The sequence below is a fragment of the Camarhynchus parvulus genome, chromosome Z, assembly GCF_901933205.1.
Source record: "Camarhynchus parvulus chromosome Z, STF_HiC, whole genome shotgun sequence".
Lineage (NCBI taxonomy): Eukaryota > Metazoa > Chordata > Aves > Passeriformes > Thraupidae > Camarhynchus > Camarhynchus parvulus.
In genome coordinates this window covers 14,329,526-14,344,291 of record NC_044601.1, presented here as the reverse complement: position 1 = coordinate 14,344,291, position 14,766 = coordinate 14,329,526, and the positions used below count along the sequence as shown (strand labels likewise).

Below are 14,766 nucleotides of genomic sequence, written 5' to 3'. Positions count from 1 at the left end.
TCACAGGGCGCGCCGCCGGCCCAATGCGAGGCTCCTTATCCCGGCAAGCACCGCGCCTTACCCAGCTGGTTGCGCCGCCGCTCTTCCCTCGCCAGGCCCTCTGGGCGTCGTAGTCTTCAGGAGCCACGGCAGGCTGGAGCGAGATTTGCGGCCATCGCGATATCCGCGCGAGCGGTTGCTGCGATACGGCGGCGCCGCCCGCGGGCTCATGGCGGCTGAGGGGCGCGGTGAGGGGACGGGGCCCGCTCGGGCGGTCGCAGCGCTGGCTCTGCGCTGCTGTGCGGCTGGGATGGACTCCTTGATGGGCTCCTTCGGGGGTGGCGAAAGTTGCCGGGGTTTGTCAGGGATAGCGCAGTTTGGGATTGCTGTAGTGATGGGTGGTGGCTTACAGACCCTCTGTAAATAACCGGAATGAGTATTTGCACCAGTTGCTCTCTTCCAGTTTGTTTCATTAAAGGTTTGCATTCAGATACTGAAACAATAAATGCCACAAGAATAAGCTGAGAACTTACTAAACACTGAAAAGAGAGTGGTGCCTCAGCTTACGTTGTGGTCTTTCCCGAGCCCTGCCGCTTATGGTCTCGTACCATCCAGTAAGGAAGTACTTTGCAGATTATTAAAAAAAACCAAAACCAGCCCCCATAACAATCTAGTAAGAGTTATGCTTTAAAGAGTCGGTTTCTCATAGTTTTAAGGACCTTGTGCAAGTCAAAGGATGATTTCTTTTCTTACCAGAGAGAAGTTAAAAAGGAAACGAATATGGCCAGCGGTAACAGACCTCCCACAGCTCGTTCTGCTTCAAGAGCAGGAATAGGACTGACCTCTTCATCAAGGCCTGCCTCTTCATCAAGGACTCCGTCAGCAGGCAGAGTAGGAACAGCGGTATGTTAGAAAATATCAAAAATATATAATTAATTTTTATGTATTTAGATTTTTTTGTTTGTTTGTTTTTGCTAATCTTATTTTTTTAGTGCCAAGACCAGAGTGAGGAGAAGTTCTTTTTTGAGAAGAATTTCACATTTCAGTTTTGTATAAAGTTTTCCTAACCTTGTCTGGAGGGGATCAGGGACATCCAGCATCCAGAATTCACCTGGGAGACCTAAATAGCATTAGTGTTGCAGATAGATGGAACAATGAACAGCTGCTCAAAAGTAATCCCTTATCTTCTACAGCAGATATTAATCTGAAACTTTGCTTCCCTGAAGAGATGTAAATGCTAAAAGATTCCTACAGAAAGACTGTACAGACTAACTGGAGTTTTTAACTGCTTTGGCAATTGCTTAAGGATAATAAAGTAATATTTCAGACATGGTACATTTTTCATTTGTTTTTTTAATAGATGCCTCCTAGTACAGCAAGACCTGGTTCTCGTGGTGGTTCTTTGACTCCTGGAGGAGTCTTATCATCTCAGATTAAAGTTGCAGACCGTCCAGTGACGCAACAGGGATTAAGTGGAATAAAAACTGCAGTGAAAGGTATTTTATACTGAAAATAACCCTCAAGATGTCTGCAAACATTTTGAAAAAATATTTAGGTTTTTAAAGGAAAACTTTTCATCATTGTGTAAATTACAGAGTGAAGAGCTGTGATTAAAAAGAGGAACAAAAAGCGAAAATTAAAGCATCCTTCTTTCTGTCATTAGTCTTGGTAGCCAAAGAAGATAAGCATTTTTCTATAACTGAGCTGTCTTTAAAAATAATTCAAAATAATAAAACAAGGTTATTGTGTCTTCTTCCATCACTAGAGAATACTTAAAATACTCTATTACGTAGTAACTATTTGTAGGTTTGTATTAGTAATGCTTGTCTTCACAGCAGTCCAAAAATGTCTTCTTTTTTACAATTACACAATAACTATATAGGGGCACCAAAATATATTATTTGCACATTTTTAATGCAAATTTTGCAAATTGTTTTCCTAATTTATCATATTACTTTCTTTTATCAGGTCCTCAGAGACAGATAATGGATAAAACGTACTACCTTGGCGTGCTGAGGTATGTCTTAACAGCACACATTTAATGGTCTGTTCCCTTTCAGACACAGAGTGGAAGCTTGAAAATAGCATGCAATAAGTGGTGTTCACGTATAATGAACTTTTGTAGGAGTGCTGCTGTAAAAGTGAAGGAAGTAGATTCCCTTGAGCTTTTGTTGTTAGGCTTGCTAAGTTAAATGCTCTCTCACAGTGTTAGTAACGGGAGGGTCAGTGATTCTGAGCTTCCAGCTCCAATGTTTATTAGGTCTGATAGCTCCATTTGTAACAAGTAACATTACAAAACAAAAATTTTTTATTGTACATTTCAGATTATTTGCTTGGATTATACATTCAGCTAGCAATGGCAAAGGCAAGACCTTGTGCAAACTGTTGCATGCAGGATTTTATCAGTTGCTCATATTACACTTTTGAATAATTAGTCCTAAAATATGTCATTTTAAATATGGATGGTACTCACATTGTATGAAATTAGACTGTGTGTTTTTTATTTCTGCATCTGTTTTACCAGCAGAGACAAAAAGCTAATTAAAACATTTTATTTCATACCAAGATTTCCCAGCAGCTACTTAGGACTTTAACTGATACAACCATTTTGTTTTTTTCTACACTTACCTCTTCTTAGAAATGCTGGGTTGAAACAAATTGCAGTGTGAGAGATACTAAATGCAAACCTCCTATTGTAAAATGTGTTTACTGTTTTAGCTGTGCTTTAGTTGGATATCCAAATGTTAATGATTCTTTTTTCTTTATTTTTTTCAGAAGTAAAATAAATGAACTTACAACAGAAATTAACAAGCTGCAGGAGGAAGTAGAAATGTACAAGCAAGAGAAATCTGTCTATTTGTCCTATGAAAAACGGTGAGATAAATTGCAGCTAACGCAGTGCTAACTTTCTAAGTCACAAGACTGTTTTCAAGTATTGGGCAGGCTTCAAGGAATCACTGAATAGGTTTTTTTCATTATTTTATTTTTACATGTGCAAATCTTACCATCTGAAGTTTGACTTTTTTGTTTCATATTTAGGGCAGAGGCTTTAGCTGGTGAAATCAAAGATTTTCAAGGGCAACTAGCAGACTACAACATGGTATGCTGATGTTGAATTTTGATACTGAATGCTCCTATTTATTCTCTTGCTGCTTTTGCTTTATTCTGAATCATCTTTTGACATTTCTGTGTGAAAATTTGTTAGTTAATACTGCCTTTATTCAGTTATTGGCAAGGAAAGAGATGGAAACAGGAAAACAAAAAGTGTACTATACATTAGGAGAAGCATCTGCATATGGATTTAAGAAACTGGTGCTGTGTAATATTTCAGTGCTTCAAACAGCTACATATAATGATGATTATTTCTAAAAACGACATATAATCTATTCAGATTGCCAAATCATGTTTTTTCCAATTGCAATAACCAAAATTTGCTGTTTTCATGAACCTTTTGTCTGACTACTTTTTTTTTTAAGAAAAGGAAAGCAGTAACAGGTTGGTATTCTTTCTTGTTTCAGGTTGTGGATATACTTAACACCAGTACAGATATGGCTGAAGTGATCCGTGATTACAATATGGTAAGAATTAGGATATTTGCTATGCTTTAACAGTGAAAGGATGTGTTACTTTCTTGGTGCTTTGAATGTGTGACATATATAAAAAAGCGTAGCGCTGACTTAAAACTTAGGCATTTTTTTCCAATTAGGTTATTCATAATGTTGGCAACATGTTAGCAGTAAGAAAATTGCCTGGAGTCTTGTGTTAACTGTCCCATGATAGTTTTCTGTGATTTACTTCTGAGAAGGGTGTTGTTACCCCAAATTATGAGTGTTAAATTATCTTTTTTATTTTTTGGGAGCACAAAACACTAGTCTTAGGGAGGCAAATTTAAGCAGACTGCACTGCCTTGTAAAGCTGCCTGGTCTTCTGGACATTGAGTTCTCTTTTGTCTTCAGCCTTCTAAATGTCTCCAGTGTAAAAAATATGAAATAGGTCTCTGACATAGCCACCACAATATCAAAGAGTTTTGTTCTTCCTTTGCTTTCCTTGTTTTATTTCTAATACAGCCTTTTAAGTGTTAAGGCATAAATGGCATTATATGGATTTTATTTCTTATGATCAATTTGTCCATAAACAAAAGAAACCAGTTTCAGTAAAGGTTGTTTTGGTAACTTGAAAGATGACCTGAATATTTCTTGGTCAAAATAACTTTTTTTTTGCTTGCATTTGGTTGAATAATTAATGTACAATGTCTGTGTCGTAAAGAGAAGAATGCTTTTCATCCCATCTGTGTAGTTTTAAACAGTATATTAGGAAGTGTTTCAGGAATAGATCCCACAGAAATAGGAGGTGGATCAATTTCTCTGGAGGTATTTAAAAGATGTGTACATGTTGTTGTGGTTTATTGGTGGACTTGTCAGTGCTGAGTTAAGGGTTAGATTTGGTGATCTTAAGAGGTGTTTTCCAACCTATATGATTGCATTATTTATTACAAACTTGATTGTATTTAATTTTTTAATTTTTTTTAAGTTAAAGGTTCAGAATGACCGAGACACTCAGAATATAGATAAAATTTTCACAGAAAGACAAGCGTAAGTACATTTACGTGGATGTTTTTCACTTTTGAATAACTCAACTTCTCATAACTCAGTTTGGGAAAATTGAGGTGTTGCATGTTACCATAGCAGTGCAATGCATATGAACAATTTCAAGATGATACATTAGTGCCAGGTTGTAGTTGGAGTTTCTAGCATTAAACTCTAGTAACTCTTCTGAAGATAATTACCCTGCCATCCAGGAAGAGTTAGGTGGCAGTAGAGACTCCTGCTTTTTGCAGTCTGCTGTCAAGTTCTGGGAGTTTTGTTGTGGAGTAGCAGAGTGAAGAAAGTAAGCAGGAGTGGGAACTAGACCTTTACTTGGCTAGTAATGTAGGTTTGTGCAGAGGGACAGATGAGAATGGTGAGATGCTTGAAATAAGAATTTGTAAGCCATGAAAATGGCTTTTGTAGTGGTAGGCTGAGAGTGAGTTTTTGGGGTGGTTAATTTAGGCACAAGAGAGGTGCAGGAGAAGATATGATCCTGCTTGTTGCCAGTGAAAGCAATCTCAGCAACGAGATTTTATGTGTCAATAAGGACTCCAAAGCAACAAATTTACCAGTTAATAATCACATTGTATTAATACTGTAGATTTCAACAGGTCACAATTTTGTCTGTTCCACCCTGAATGAATTTTTAAGTGTTAAGAAAATATGAAGAGAAAATACTTGATTCAGTAGCAGTGCAGTAAGGGTAGTTTTTCATTGCACTGTACATACACATTTTTGGGAATATAACAGTTGGTCTTTCTTGCTCTGCTAATTTGGGTCAAAAAATACCTAAATGCTCCATTCTCTGATTGTGTTAGTTTTGCCTAATAGACTTCAGAGCTGTTACAGCATTGATTTGGAGCCAGCCCCCAGTCTGTCTGTGGTCTGCTTCAGCATCTTAGAGAAATTATTTTTCTCTTCTAGACCTCTTCACAATGACAGCATTAATAATTATGCCAACTTCACCTGCTACTTTGTTCGTGGTAAAGAATATGTAGTAAGCCCCCCAATATAAGTAGCCAAATACGTTTTTATAAAAAGTAGATTATAAGTATTTTTTGCAAGTTTTTAAGTATTTGTTGTGCCAATAATGCATGCATATGACCCCATTTTTTTAACTTCCTGATTGATGCAGCAAAATCTTGTTAAGAATTTGGCAAGATGAAAGGAGATAGACTGGATAACTTCATTCTGTATTGTATGTAATAAAGCATAAAATTGAAGTACAATGTACTACATTTTTGATATGTCAGTTCAACATCCGTTGTTTAAGACATTAACGCTCCTCATTTACATAAATATCTATGTATTTATCCTCAATAAATCCATCTTCTTCATCTCTACATGCATGAACTTTCTCAAATACTACAATGGGTTCTTCACTGCTTGTGCCCGATATTGAAGGAGAAGGACTCATGTCAGCTGAGAACTCCTGTTCAAACATCTCTGAGTCATTTTCTTCCAGACGACGGTGACGATAGCTGATCAAATAGTGATACCATGCCGGGCATTTTACAGCAGTGAAAATCAGGAGTGTAGTGCCTAGGACAAACCCTAGGACACCTGCTAGGAAGGTCCAACTTTTACCAACAAGTGGTAGCTCTTTAAAAAAAACAGGAAAAGAAGAGTAATCTTCATGAGGAATACTAGCAAGAGCTCAAGTATGATTTTTTTCATAGTTTAATTGAAAATTCACCAAGTAAACATTGATAGGGGAATGAGTGTCTCCAGAGCTTTGTTGTTGCTGTGGTGTTGGGGAGTCAGTAACAGAGACTAATAATGTATGTGCATAGCATGTTTCCCAGCAGTATAAATCTACCTTGCATATTTATAAAAAATAATTGTTTCAAAGTCTATTTTAAAGACAAAGCTCTGAGGGCATGTAAAAGATAATAAATACATATAAATATTTTTTCCAAAAGTTAAATTCCAGGATTAACCTTTGGAAAAAAATAATCAGTAATTGGCTTCAAATTCTATTTCCCAGGCTTTACTTTTTATATGATGATAATGTCTGAACCCTAAAATATCATGCCTTTTGTTTGGCATATCCTTTCAGCTGTGCTTCTTTAATAATAAAAATTTCAGTAAACTGTAGTTGCCAGTAGTTTTTATCTAGAAGCTGCTTTTGTGTGCTGGCCACTACCCTATAAATAAATTATCAGGTGGTACAGCTAAATAAATGTGTCACAGTGGTAAGCTTATAATTTGTGTATATATCTGTAGATAATTTTCTTGCTTTAGCCAGAAGAAAAAAGTAAAGCATTTCAAGATGGAAGGGTTAACTGACATGTAAAATTAACATTGAAAGGTGAGGAGACTATCAGTGAAATTTCCAGAGAATGTGTAACAGGCACATTCACATCGTTTATACTGAGCACAGTTAGGACAGGAGTAAAATCTGTAAGTTCCTGCTATCATGTTTTAGGAAGACAACTACATCTAGAAAGCAGTTAATTTGGAAAAAGCAATTTTTTTTAAAAGCTTCTTCCCTAGTTCTGTTAGGCAGAGATCTAGACAATTATCTGAATTTTAGGGCTTTGAAATTTCATCATCATTTTTTAGTATAATTTGAGAGTTGTGGGGTTTATCTGTTTTGAACACTTACTCAATAGGCCTTAATATTCGCTGCGATGTCTGTGACTGTTTACCAGGACATGGAAATATGCCTGCTCTGTAGCACTGGCTTTTATGGAAGAGTCAAAGTGTACTAGGGATGCAAAACACTATAAAGTCATTGAACAGCAAATCAAACAGCTCATAAGCAGTAAAATGAAATATCTGTGTATTACCTGCACGCGTTCCATTGTTTCCAGTGATGTTGTTTGGAGTCAGAGCTGTTAAGGCATTACTTCTAAGCTTAACAGCAGGAGTGGAAGTTACAGTGTTTTCTAAAGGAGTATTTTCAGTTATGCAGTCAGCTGGTTGAATAGCTGCCATCTTGATGGAGATTTTTTCCATGTTTGGGAGTGTACATGTAGTGTTGCTTTCATTTTCTGTGAATGTGAGCAGTGAAAAGGCTATGAGATGCTGGTAATTTTTTGGCACTCTAAAAAAATCTCATGGATAGCTATTGTATTACTGCAAAATATGGGTAAATTTATGGTTGATTTTATCCACATGAGAAAAAAATGCACACTAAAGTTATTTGATGTAAAAAAATATTAAATGCTGCTCTTACCAAAACTTACCCAATGTCACATTGGAGGTAGTTAGCCATATCTGTAAGTCAAGGAGATCACAGGAGCAGATCCATGGGTTTCCAGCTAAAACAATTTTAATCAGTTTAAAGGATGATTTTATATGAAAATATTTCAGAAAATTATACTGTAGATTTAAAACTCTCAGACTTTCTAGAGAAGTAAATGTATCTGAATCCAGTTGAACAATCATGTTATAGGATAGATTCAACACTGAGAGTTGATTTAATCCTGCAAATGCTGCTTTATGAACTGTGCTAATACAGTTGTTACTAATATCCAGAGTTATGAGATTTTTCAGATTGTAGAAGCTGTTATTGTTCAGTACAGTAATGTTGTTATCATTCAGATAAAGTTCAGTGAGGTTAATAAAACGCCCAAGAATCTCCTTGTCATGATCTTCTAAAGTGATTTTGTTGCTTTTGAGGCTTAATTTGGTAACATTTTGAAAAAGGTTGAGGGAGATATTAGAGAGGTTCTTTGCCGACTCCTCACAAGCAACCTGTTGAAAAAGGAGAATGACAACAATTAAATACCATAGAAAAGTCTGCTAAAGATGATGTCTCAGTGAGGAGTCTTAAAGGCAAGAGAGAACTATCTTCTATTTTTAATGCTATTGCTTTAAAAGAAAAGTTACATTGCTCTTCATTAAGTTTTATTCACATTTTTCTTAATCGACTTATGGTCTGGTGAGAGAGTGGAATGAATCCTCCTAGTGTCTAGAGACCTGATGTTCCGGAGGACTTAATGCTGAGCTCTGTGCTTAGATACATGGGTCTTTATGTGATGGTCATCCAAAATGTAACCAGTTTGTCGTGCCATTTTGGAATTAATATTTGGAATGTATTATTTGTTGGATATAAAAAGAATTCCTTTCCTACATAATCTGGAAAGGTGTCATAGAGGAGATTTATTCAAGACTGCAAATTAATTAAAATATAGTTTCTAAAATGTATTTTTTTTTTAAATCTATGTTTATTCTTAATTTAAAATAACATCTTTAGAGCAGATCTTCAACTAAACTTTTGTTATATATATGTATGCTATAGCACTTAACTTCATTTTGCTTTTCTGTGTCAAAGTTTAGCGTAGCTAGAGTCTTTTCTGATTTGAGTCTTTGCTCTCAATACTTTGAAATATTTTTGTTTTCTGAAAAGAGTATATTTGTTTAGATATGTAAAGAGGCATTCCTGTTGTTTGGAAGAATTTGAAATACAAAATAATCTCAAATATGCTTCAGTGTTATTTACCCACTTAAAATGACTACCATCAGCTAATTGTCCATTACACAGAAAACCACTTCTTACTTATATTTTTGTATTTCTTTCTTCGGGACTTTTATGTTTATGAAGCAGTTTTTAAAATGCCTTCTGCTTCAAGTGTATCTTTCAAAAGTAAGGGTAGTTCAGATCAATGTAAAACTTACAGTTTGGGATGTAATGTTGCAGTCAGCAGTGACTGAATTCAAAAACAGTGTTCCAACCCAGATCACAAGCCAATGGAATTTCATGTTTGGAGCCTAGTAAAAAACAACACTTTTGCATATCAAGACCAGAATTTTACCGGTGTCTTCTGTAGTGGTTGTTTAACAAATTAATAGATACAGTTATTTCAATGATAGTTTAATAAATTTTGTTCTACATAAATACTTTGTCATTAAAATTAATTGAAAAAATTGGGGTTATCAGAAGTAATGAATTCAGCTTTCACTTAATTGAGCCAAACCTAAAATCCAGTGTGCAGACTGTATCAGCAACTAGAAAAGGGATTGATTAGACAAGTTAATAGAGAAAAGTATCATAAATGAATAAAACAAATTGGCAGGGCTGTACTCATTATTATCCCTGTTAAAGCAGTTATGTGTACTGGAAGACTATGATTGGCGTAAACTGCAGAAAGTATTGAAGCTTGCATGCTCTCCCCATGCAATTTCTCTTGTTGCTCTGACAGAGGCAGAATGCTCTACTAGACAATTGTTGGTTTCTCCAGTCAGATCTCTTTTACATTCTTATGTAAGTTACTAAGCATTTTTTTTAATATTTACTTAGAAGATAAATCTTTTCGTCTCTTTCTTGTCCATAATATAAACTATAACATGACATAAACTGGCACTTTTCTGTCATGAAGGTATAGTTGTTGCTCTGGTCTTTGGAACTAAGTAATCTCAATCTCTAAGTTCAATCTCTATTGATGGAATTCTTGTACAGATTCAAGCCTTATTTTTTGAAAGTTAGGAAAGGTCCTACAAATGGTATTTACTGTGACATTAACATCTCTCAAAGAAAGGGTCTCTCAGTCATTGCCTTTGAATCAGACACTATTTGTAATATCTATTAATTTTGAGCAGAAATGTTACACCATATCTCTGAGATGTTAAGTTAGTCCCTGTTTGTGTCATTCATTATAGTTGAATGAAAATGTTATGTAAAAGGTAATGAACCTTTAATTTTTCCAGTTTTTCTTAAGCATCTGAAAAGATAGGATGTCAAGTTAATATTAGTATCTCCTTGCCAGATTTCTATCTTGCAAAGTAATAGAAACCCAAAAGGTAAAATGTAAGATAGTTGTTTAAAGTGAGCTGTACAGAACATTCACTGAATTTAATAGAAAAGAGTGGGGGAAATTACACGAGGAAGTTTAATTACAAACAGTGCTAAATATAGGCAGCCTGTCAGATTTACAAAACCTCCACCAGTCCTTAAAATGAATGCTGGAAGGTCTTTGCTGATCATACTGAAATAAATGAGGTCATAGAACAAACTGATTAAGTCTGTTTGATAACTTCTATATATTTGCATGCCAGAGGATTGACCTCATTCACCTAAATTGAATCAGCCTGGAAATTTCATAACTTCTTGGAAAGAAGAGGAAGATAATTGCCACTTAAAATGCTCTGATCCATTGTGTATTTCTACTTCTGTCAGAAACTTAAACTGAATACAGAGGGAGTTCATAAACCTTTTGCCATTTAGCCATTATCCCTGGCAGGGACAAGGGGTGCTAGCAGCAGCAGCCCCTGTGGAATTATATTCTGTATTAAGTTTTGCACTTGTCAGTGGTGGTACTGGTGGCCTGCATGTTTTTTTAGTCAGTTTGTGTATTGTTAATGGAAGACATGATGCACTTTGAGAACTCCCAAAATGGCCATTTTAACATCTGGATCTTGCAGCGTATTTGAACTTTGAAGATACTGCTTCCTATAAGTTCAGAAACAGAGCAGATCTTAACCTGGCAATTTATAAATACAGATTAATAATTTTATTGTAGTTTGCAGATTAGAAGACAAGAGCTGTCTGAAATAGAATGGGAAAATATATTAAGTATTGTTTTTAATGTTAATCTGGACGTTAATAACAATCAAGTTGAAAAATCTAAGTTGTACATATGTCTAAGTCCAAAACATAGCTCCTAGTTCTTACTTAAGTTTCTGCTGAAAAGGTAGGTATTTCTTACAAATGTGACTGCCTGCATTTTTTGTGTGTGAAGCTGTATAATGAGTAAAAGAACAGGAAAGAATCTGTAATTTTAGTTGCAGTTTAGCATTTTACTAGAACTAGTTTTTATGAGCTGCTGCTTAAACTAACTGCTTTGAAAAGAGGCTTAGCCTGACAATACACTGGCAATACATTGGTAGCATTTTGATATTTCCTTGTAATTACAAGAGACTTCTTAAAAATTTTCATCTGAGAACTTTGAAAACTATATGATTTAAAAATAATGTAATTAGCTTTCTGGGGAGGTGATTGTGTTTATAGAATTGGTCTGGTTTTCAGAGTCTGTTCCCCAGCTTTTTAATGGAGTAGGATTTACTTAACAACTCAGCATGTCCAAGGTTCATACTAATTCCTGAAATTTTAATGTACCTTGAGATGTGTTTGCTTCCTGTCTAGCAACAAAGTTACAGTAATAAATCTTTGCCTGCATTTTGAATTAGACTTGCCAAGTATCTTACCTTTTGGTTGCTTCTGAGACGTATCATATGTACACGTGTGTAGATTTTTCAGTGTGGTGACAAGAAATAATATGGTGAAACAGCACTTTGTTTTTCTTCAACCTTTGTACCTGATGAATAACCAGGCAGTGTAAAAAAAATAATAAACCTAGAAAATCCTTAGCAAAAGATTGACTAAGTTGAGCAACTTCTTATAATCATCTTGGATTTAATTGGATCAGCAGCCAATAGGAAAGTCTTAACTGTAGTATGCTGAAGTGTCAAGTTCCAGATCGTAGAGGAAGCAGTGAGTTTAAATGCCACAGGTGATTTACAAGCAAGTTGAGTTATAATCAATTAAAGAAATGATGGAGACAGAAGAAGACTTGCATTTTTAATTTGATCATTCATCAAATGAAGAAAATGCCAGGATATGTGCATACCAAACTAAAGCTTCCTAGTAGCTAGTTAACTCCATTTTAATGCTTGTGTTTTGGAAATATCATTGTCAGAGGAGCTGCAGGGTCACAGATAAAGGTCGTTATTTACAGAGAATTACGTGCCCTATAAGGATGTCTGTAATTAGGGCTGTATTTCAGGAAGTTATAAAAACAAATCATACTTTCTCTAGAGTGAATTTCTATGTACAGGCTGAAAAAAAGGGATTATATTGATATACAAGTGCTGTGTCCTATGCATTTTTACTTGCATTAGTGCTCATTCTGTCTAATACATATCACCAAACTACAGAGCAGTTCATCTCCTTTCTATCTCCATTCCTCTCCAATATGTGGCATTATAAATTGTTTTATTTCACTATGTCTTTGTTGTTACTGGTGCTTTTGTTTTGCATAATATCTCAAAACATTCTACAATTTTTCCAAGCCTCATCCCTGATACAACTTCATGCATAGTGTTAAAATTATTTCTGGTAATGAATTGTGTTTCTGTGACAGCCATTGCTGATTTTTTATTGCCTCTTGAAAAATCACTAAGTCGCAGCCTCCCCTCACAAGGTTTCTGCCAGCGAAGATGCATCACTGTAAGTCAGACATTTCTAGTCTCAAGGACATGCTGGACCATCTTGAAGTATTTAGCCAGGAGTATATATCATGTAAGAAAAGGAGAATTGCCTCATGTAAAGAGGCTACACTGTAATGTGTCCACACACTTTAAATAGAGGGGGCTGGAAAAGCATGTTTCTTTCCTTGTCCTGTTTTGCACACTTTGAATCTCTGGCAAAGATGAGAGAAATCCTATAGAGCTTGGAGACATCACTGCCCTCAAGAGTGGTATTGCTATACATGTAGAAAACTGTATTCTCACTCTTTTGAAGGTTCCAGTGATCTCCAGGAAAGGCACTGTGTTTGTATTTAAATACAAGCTCCCTCTAAGCCATGTTAGAATGTCTCCAGGAGAATTACATCTAGAGTGGAGATTTCTTCTGAAAATCAGCACCCTTAGCATTTTATTGAATTTTTTACTGCACTTTCTCAATTTTCTTTCTTCCATGTCCTCAGTTGGGCTTGATTTGAGAGAAGCTATCACTGCTGAGACCTTGCAACAGCTTTACTAGGTCCAGACTGAGGCATGAGGCGCACTCAATAAACAAGTAACATGAAAGCTCCCTAATCTCCGAGCTCCATGCCTTCCAAAAGGTCTTGGATCAAACTACTCATGTAGCTTAAAAAAAGCTCTCTTCCATTAACACATGTAACATAATTAACCATTTATAAACTGTTGTTCATGCAGTGAGGGACTCATATTTGGACTGGGTCTGTATAATTTAGTTTTAGTCTCAAGAGGGTATTAAATTTAATGACACGTTACAACTATCCAGTATTTCTTGTACAGTCCCAGTGCACTCCAAATTTGCCAAGCTAAGTGTGAGATCATGATTTTGATTTGTTTCATCATCATCAGGTCCAAAGCATTTTTGCTGCATGGCCTGCTAATCTGTCAGAATTGCTACATAATATTCTCAGTTTCTTAGATATTATGGATCTTTCTTGGAAGCTAGTTGGAAGTGGTTACATTTTTGAAACTCTTTTGAGAATTCCTTGTAAGTGATGAGTACTGTGGGGTAAGGCTGAGAGAACTGGCATTGTTTAATCTCCAGAAGAGAAGGCTTAGTGGATATTTTATTGAAGTAAATACCTGATGAACAGGGGTTGAGAAGATGGAGCTGATCTCAGTGATGCCTAAGGGCAGGACAATGACTGGAAATGAAGAACAGCAAAGTCCCTTTAAATATCAGGAAAAACACTTCTGTTTGTAAGAGTGAACAAACATCAAAGCATTGCCCAAACACATTGTGGTATATCCATCCTTCAAGATACTGAAAACCTAAAAAAGACACCCTGCTCTAGGTGACGGTGCTTCAAGTAGTGCACAGGTTGGACCAGACAACCTTCAGAAGTCCATTCCAATGTCAGCTCTACCCTGCTTCTACAATATTTTCATTATTTCCTTGCCCTGAAATTATCATTGTTCAGTTCCACTATTTTGCATCATCTCTTAAACTTGAGGTCATTTTTGTCTGCAGTCTTTGATCCAGTGGTGTCATTTACACAATTTGCAACTTGTCATCTTGCAACTCAGGAAAAGTGTTTGAAAAACAGATGAAAAAAAGTCCTGCAGGAAGATATTTGGCTGATTTTGTAATTTTTAACAGGAGAAATCACTCTGGAAACAAGCAAACCATTTTAGCAATCTTTCATGAACAATGACGGGAATTAAGGTATACCTTCAGAGTCTCAGTTTTAATTTCCTTTTAGTATGTTCTCAAGTTGATTCTCTAGCTTTCAGGAATTTCATAGAAATTACTAGACTTACCTAAAATAGTGAGAACAGTTCTTTATGTGTTCTTTAAATCTGCTAAGACAGTTGCTTGTTGCTCACTATAGCTGGAATGGTAAAGTTTTTGTATTTGCAAACTATCAATTTTCTAACAAGAATAAAGTCCTGATTCAAGAATGTAAAAATACCTAATTTCTTAGTTATTGCATAGCTAAAAAACTACACTGCTCAGACCTCTGAAACCACTCTCCATTCTAAAGTAATTAACAAT

At 35.8% G+C, this 14,766-nt stretch overlaps 1 protein-coding gene across 3 annotated transcripts in view; it reads left to right on the top strand.

Moving 5' to 3' along the window:
* Positions 1–79: 79 nt before the first annotated feature.
* IFT74 (intraflagellar transport 74) overlaps positions 80–14,766 on the top strand; it is a 36,060-nt gene continuing 21,373 nt past the window's right edge. Inside the window, exons 1-8 of one of the 3 annotated variants that reach the window (XM_030968577.1) lie at positions 80–227; positions 736–870; positions 1,340–1,475; positions 1,948–1,996; positions 2,755–2,853; positions 3,019–3,079; positions 3,498–3,557; positions 4,510–4,571. In XM_030968577.1, the coding sequence (XP_030824437.1) occupies positions 760–870; positions 1,340–1,475; positions 1,948–1,996; positions 2,755–2,853; positions 3,019–3,079; positions 3,498–3,557; positions 4,510–4,571 (578 nt within the window). In that variant the 5' untranslated portion in view covers positions 80–227; positions 736–759. Of the gene's footprint in view, positions 336–735; positions 883–1,339; positions 1,476–1,947; positions 1,997–2,754; positions 2,854–3,018; positions 3,080–3,497; positions 3,558–4,509; positions 4,572–14,766 lie in introns of all 3 variants that reach the window. The other 2 variants (XM_030968575.1, XM_030968576.1) reach the window with 2 other exon arrangements.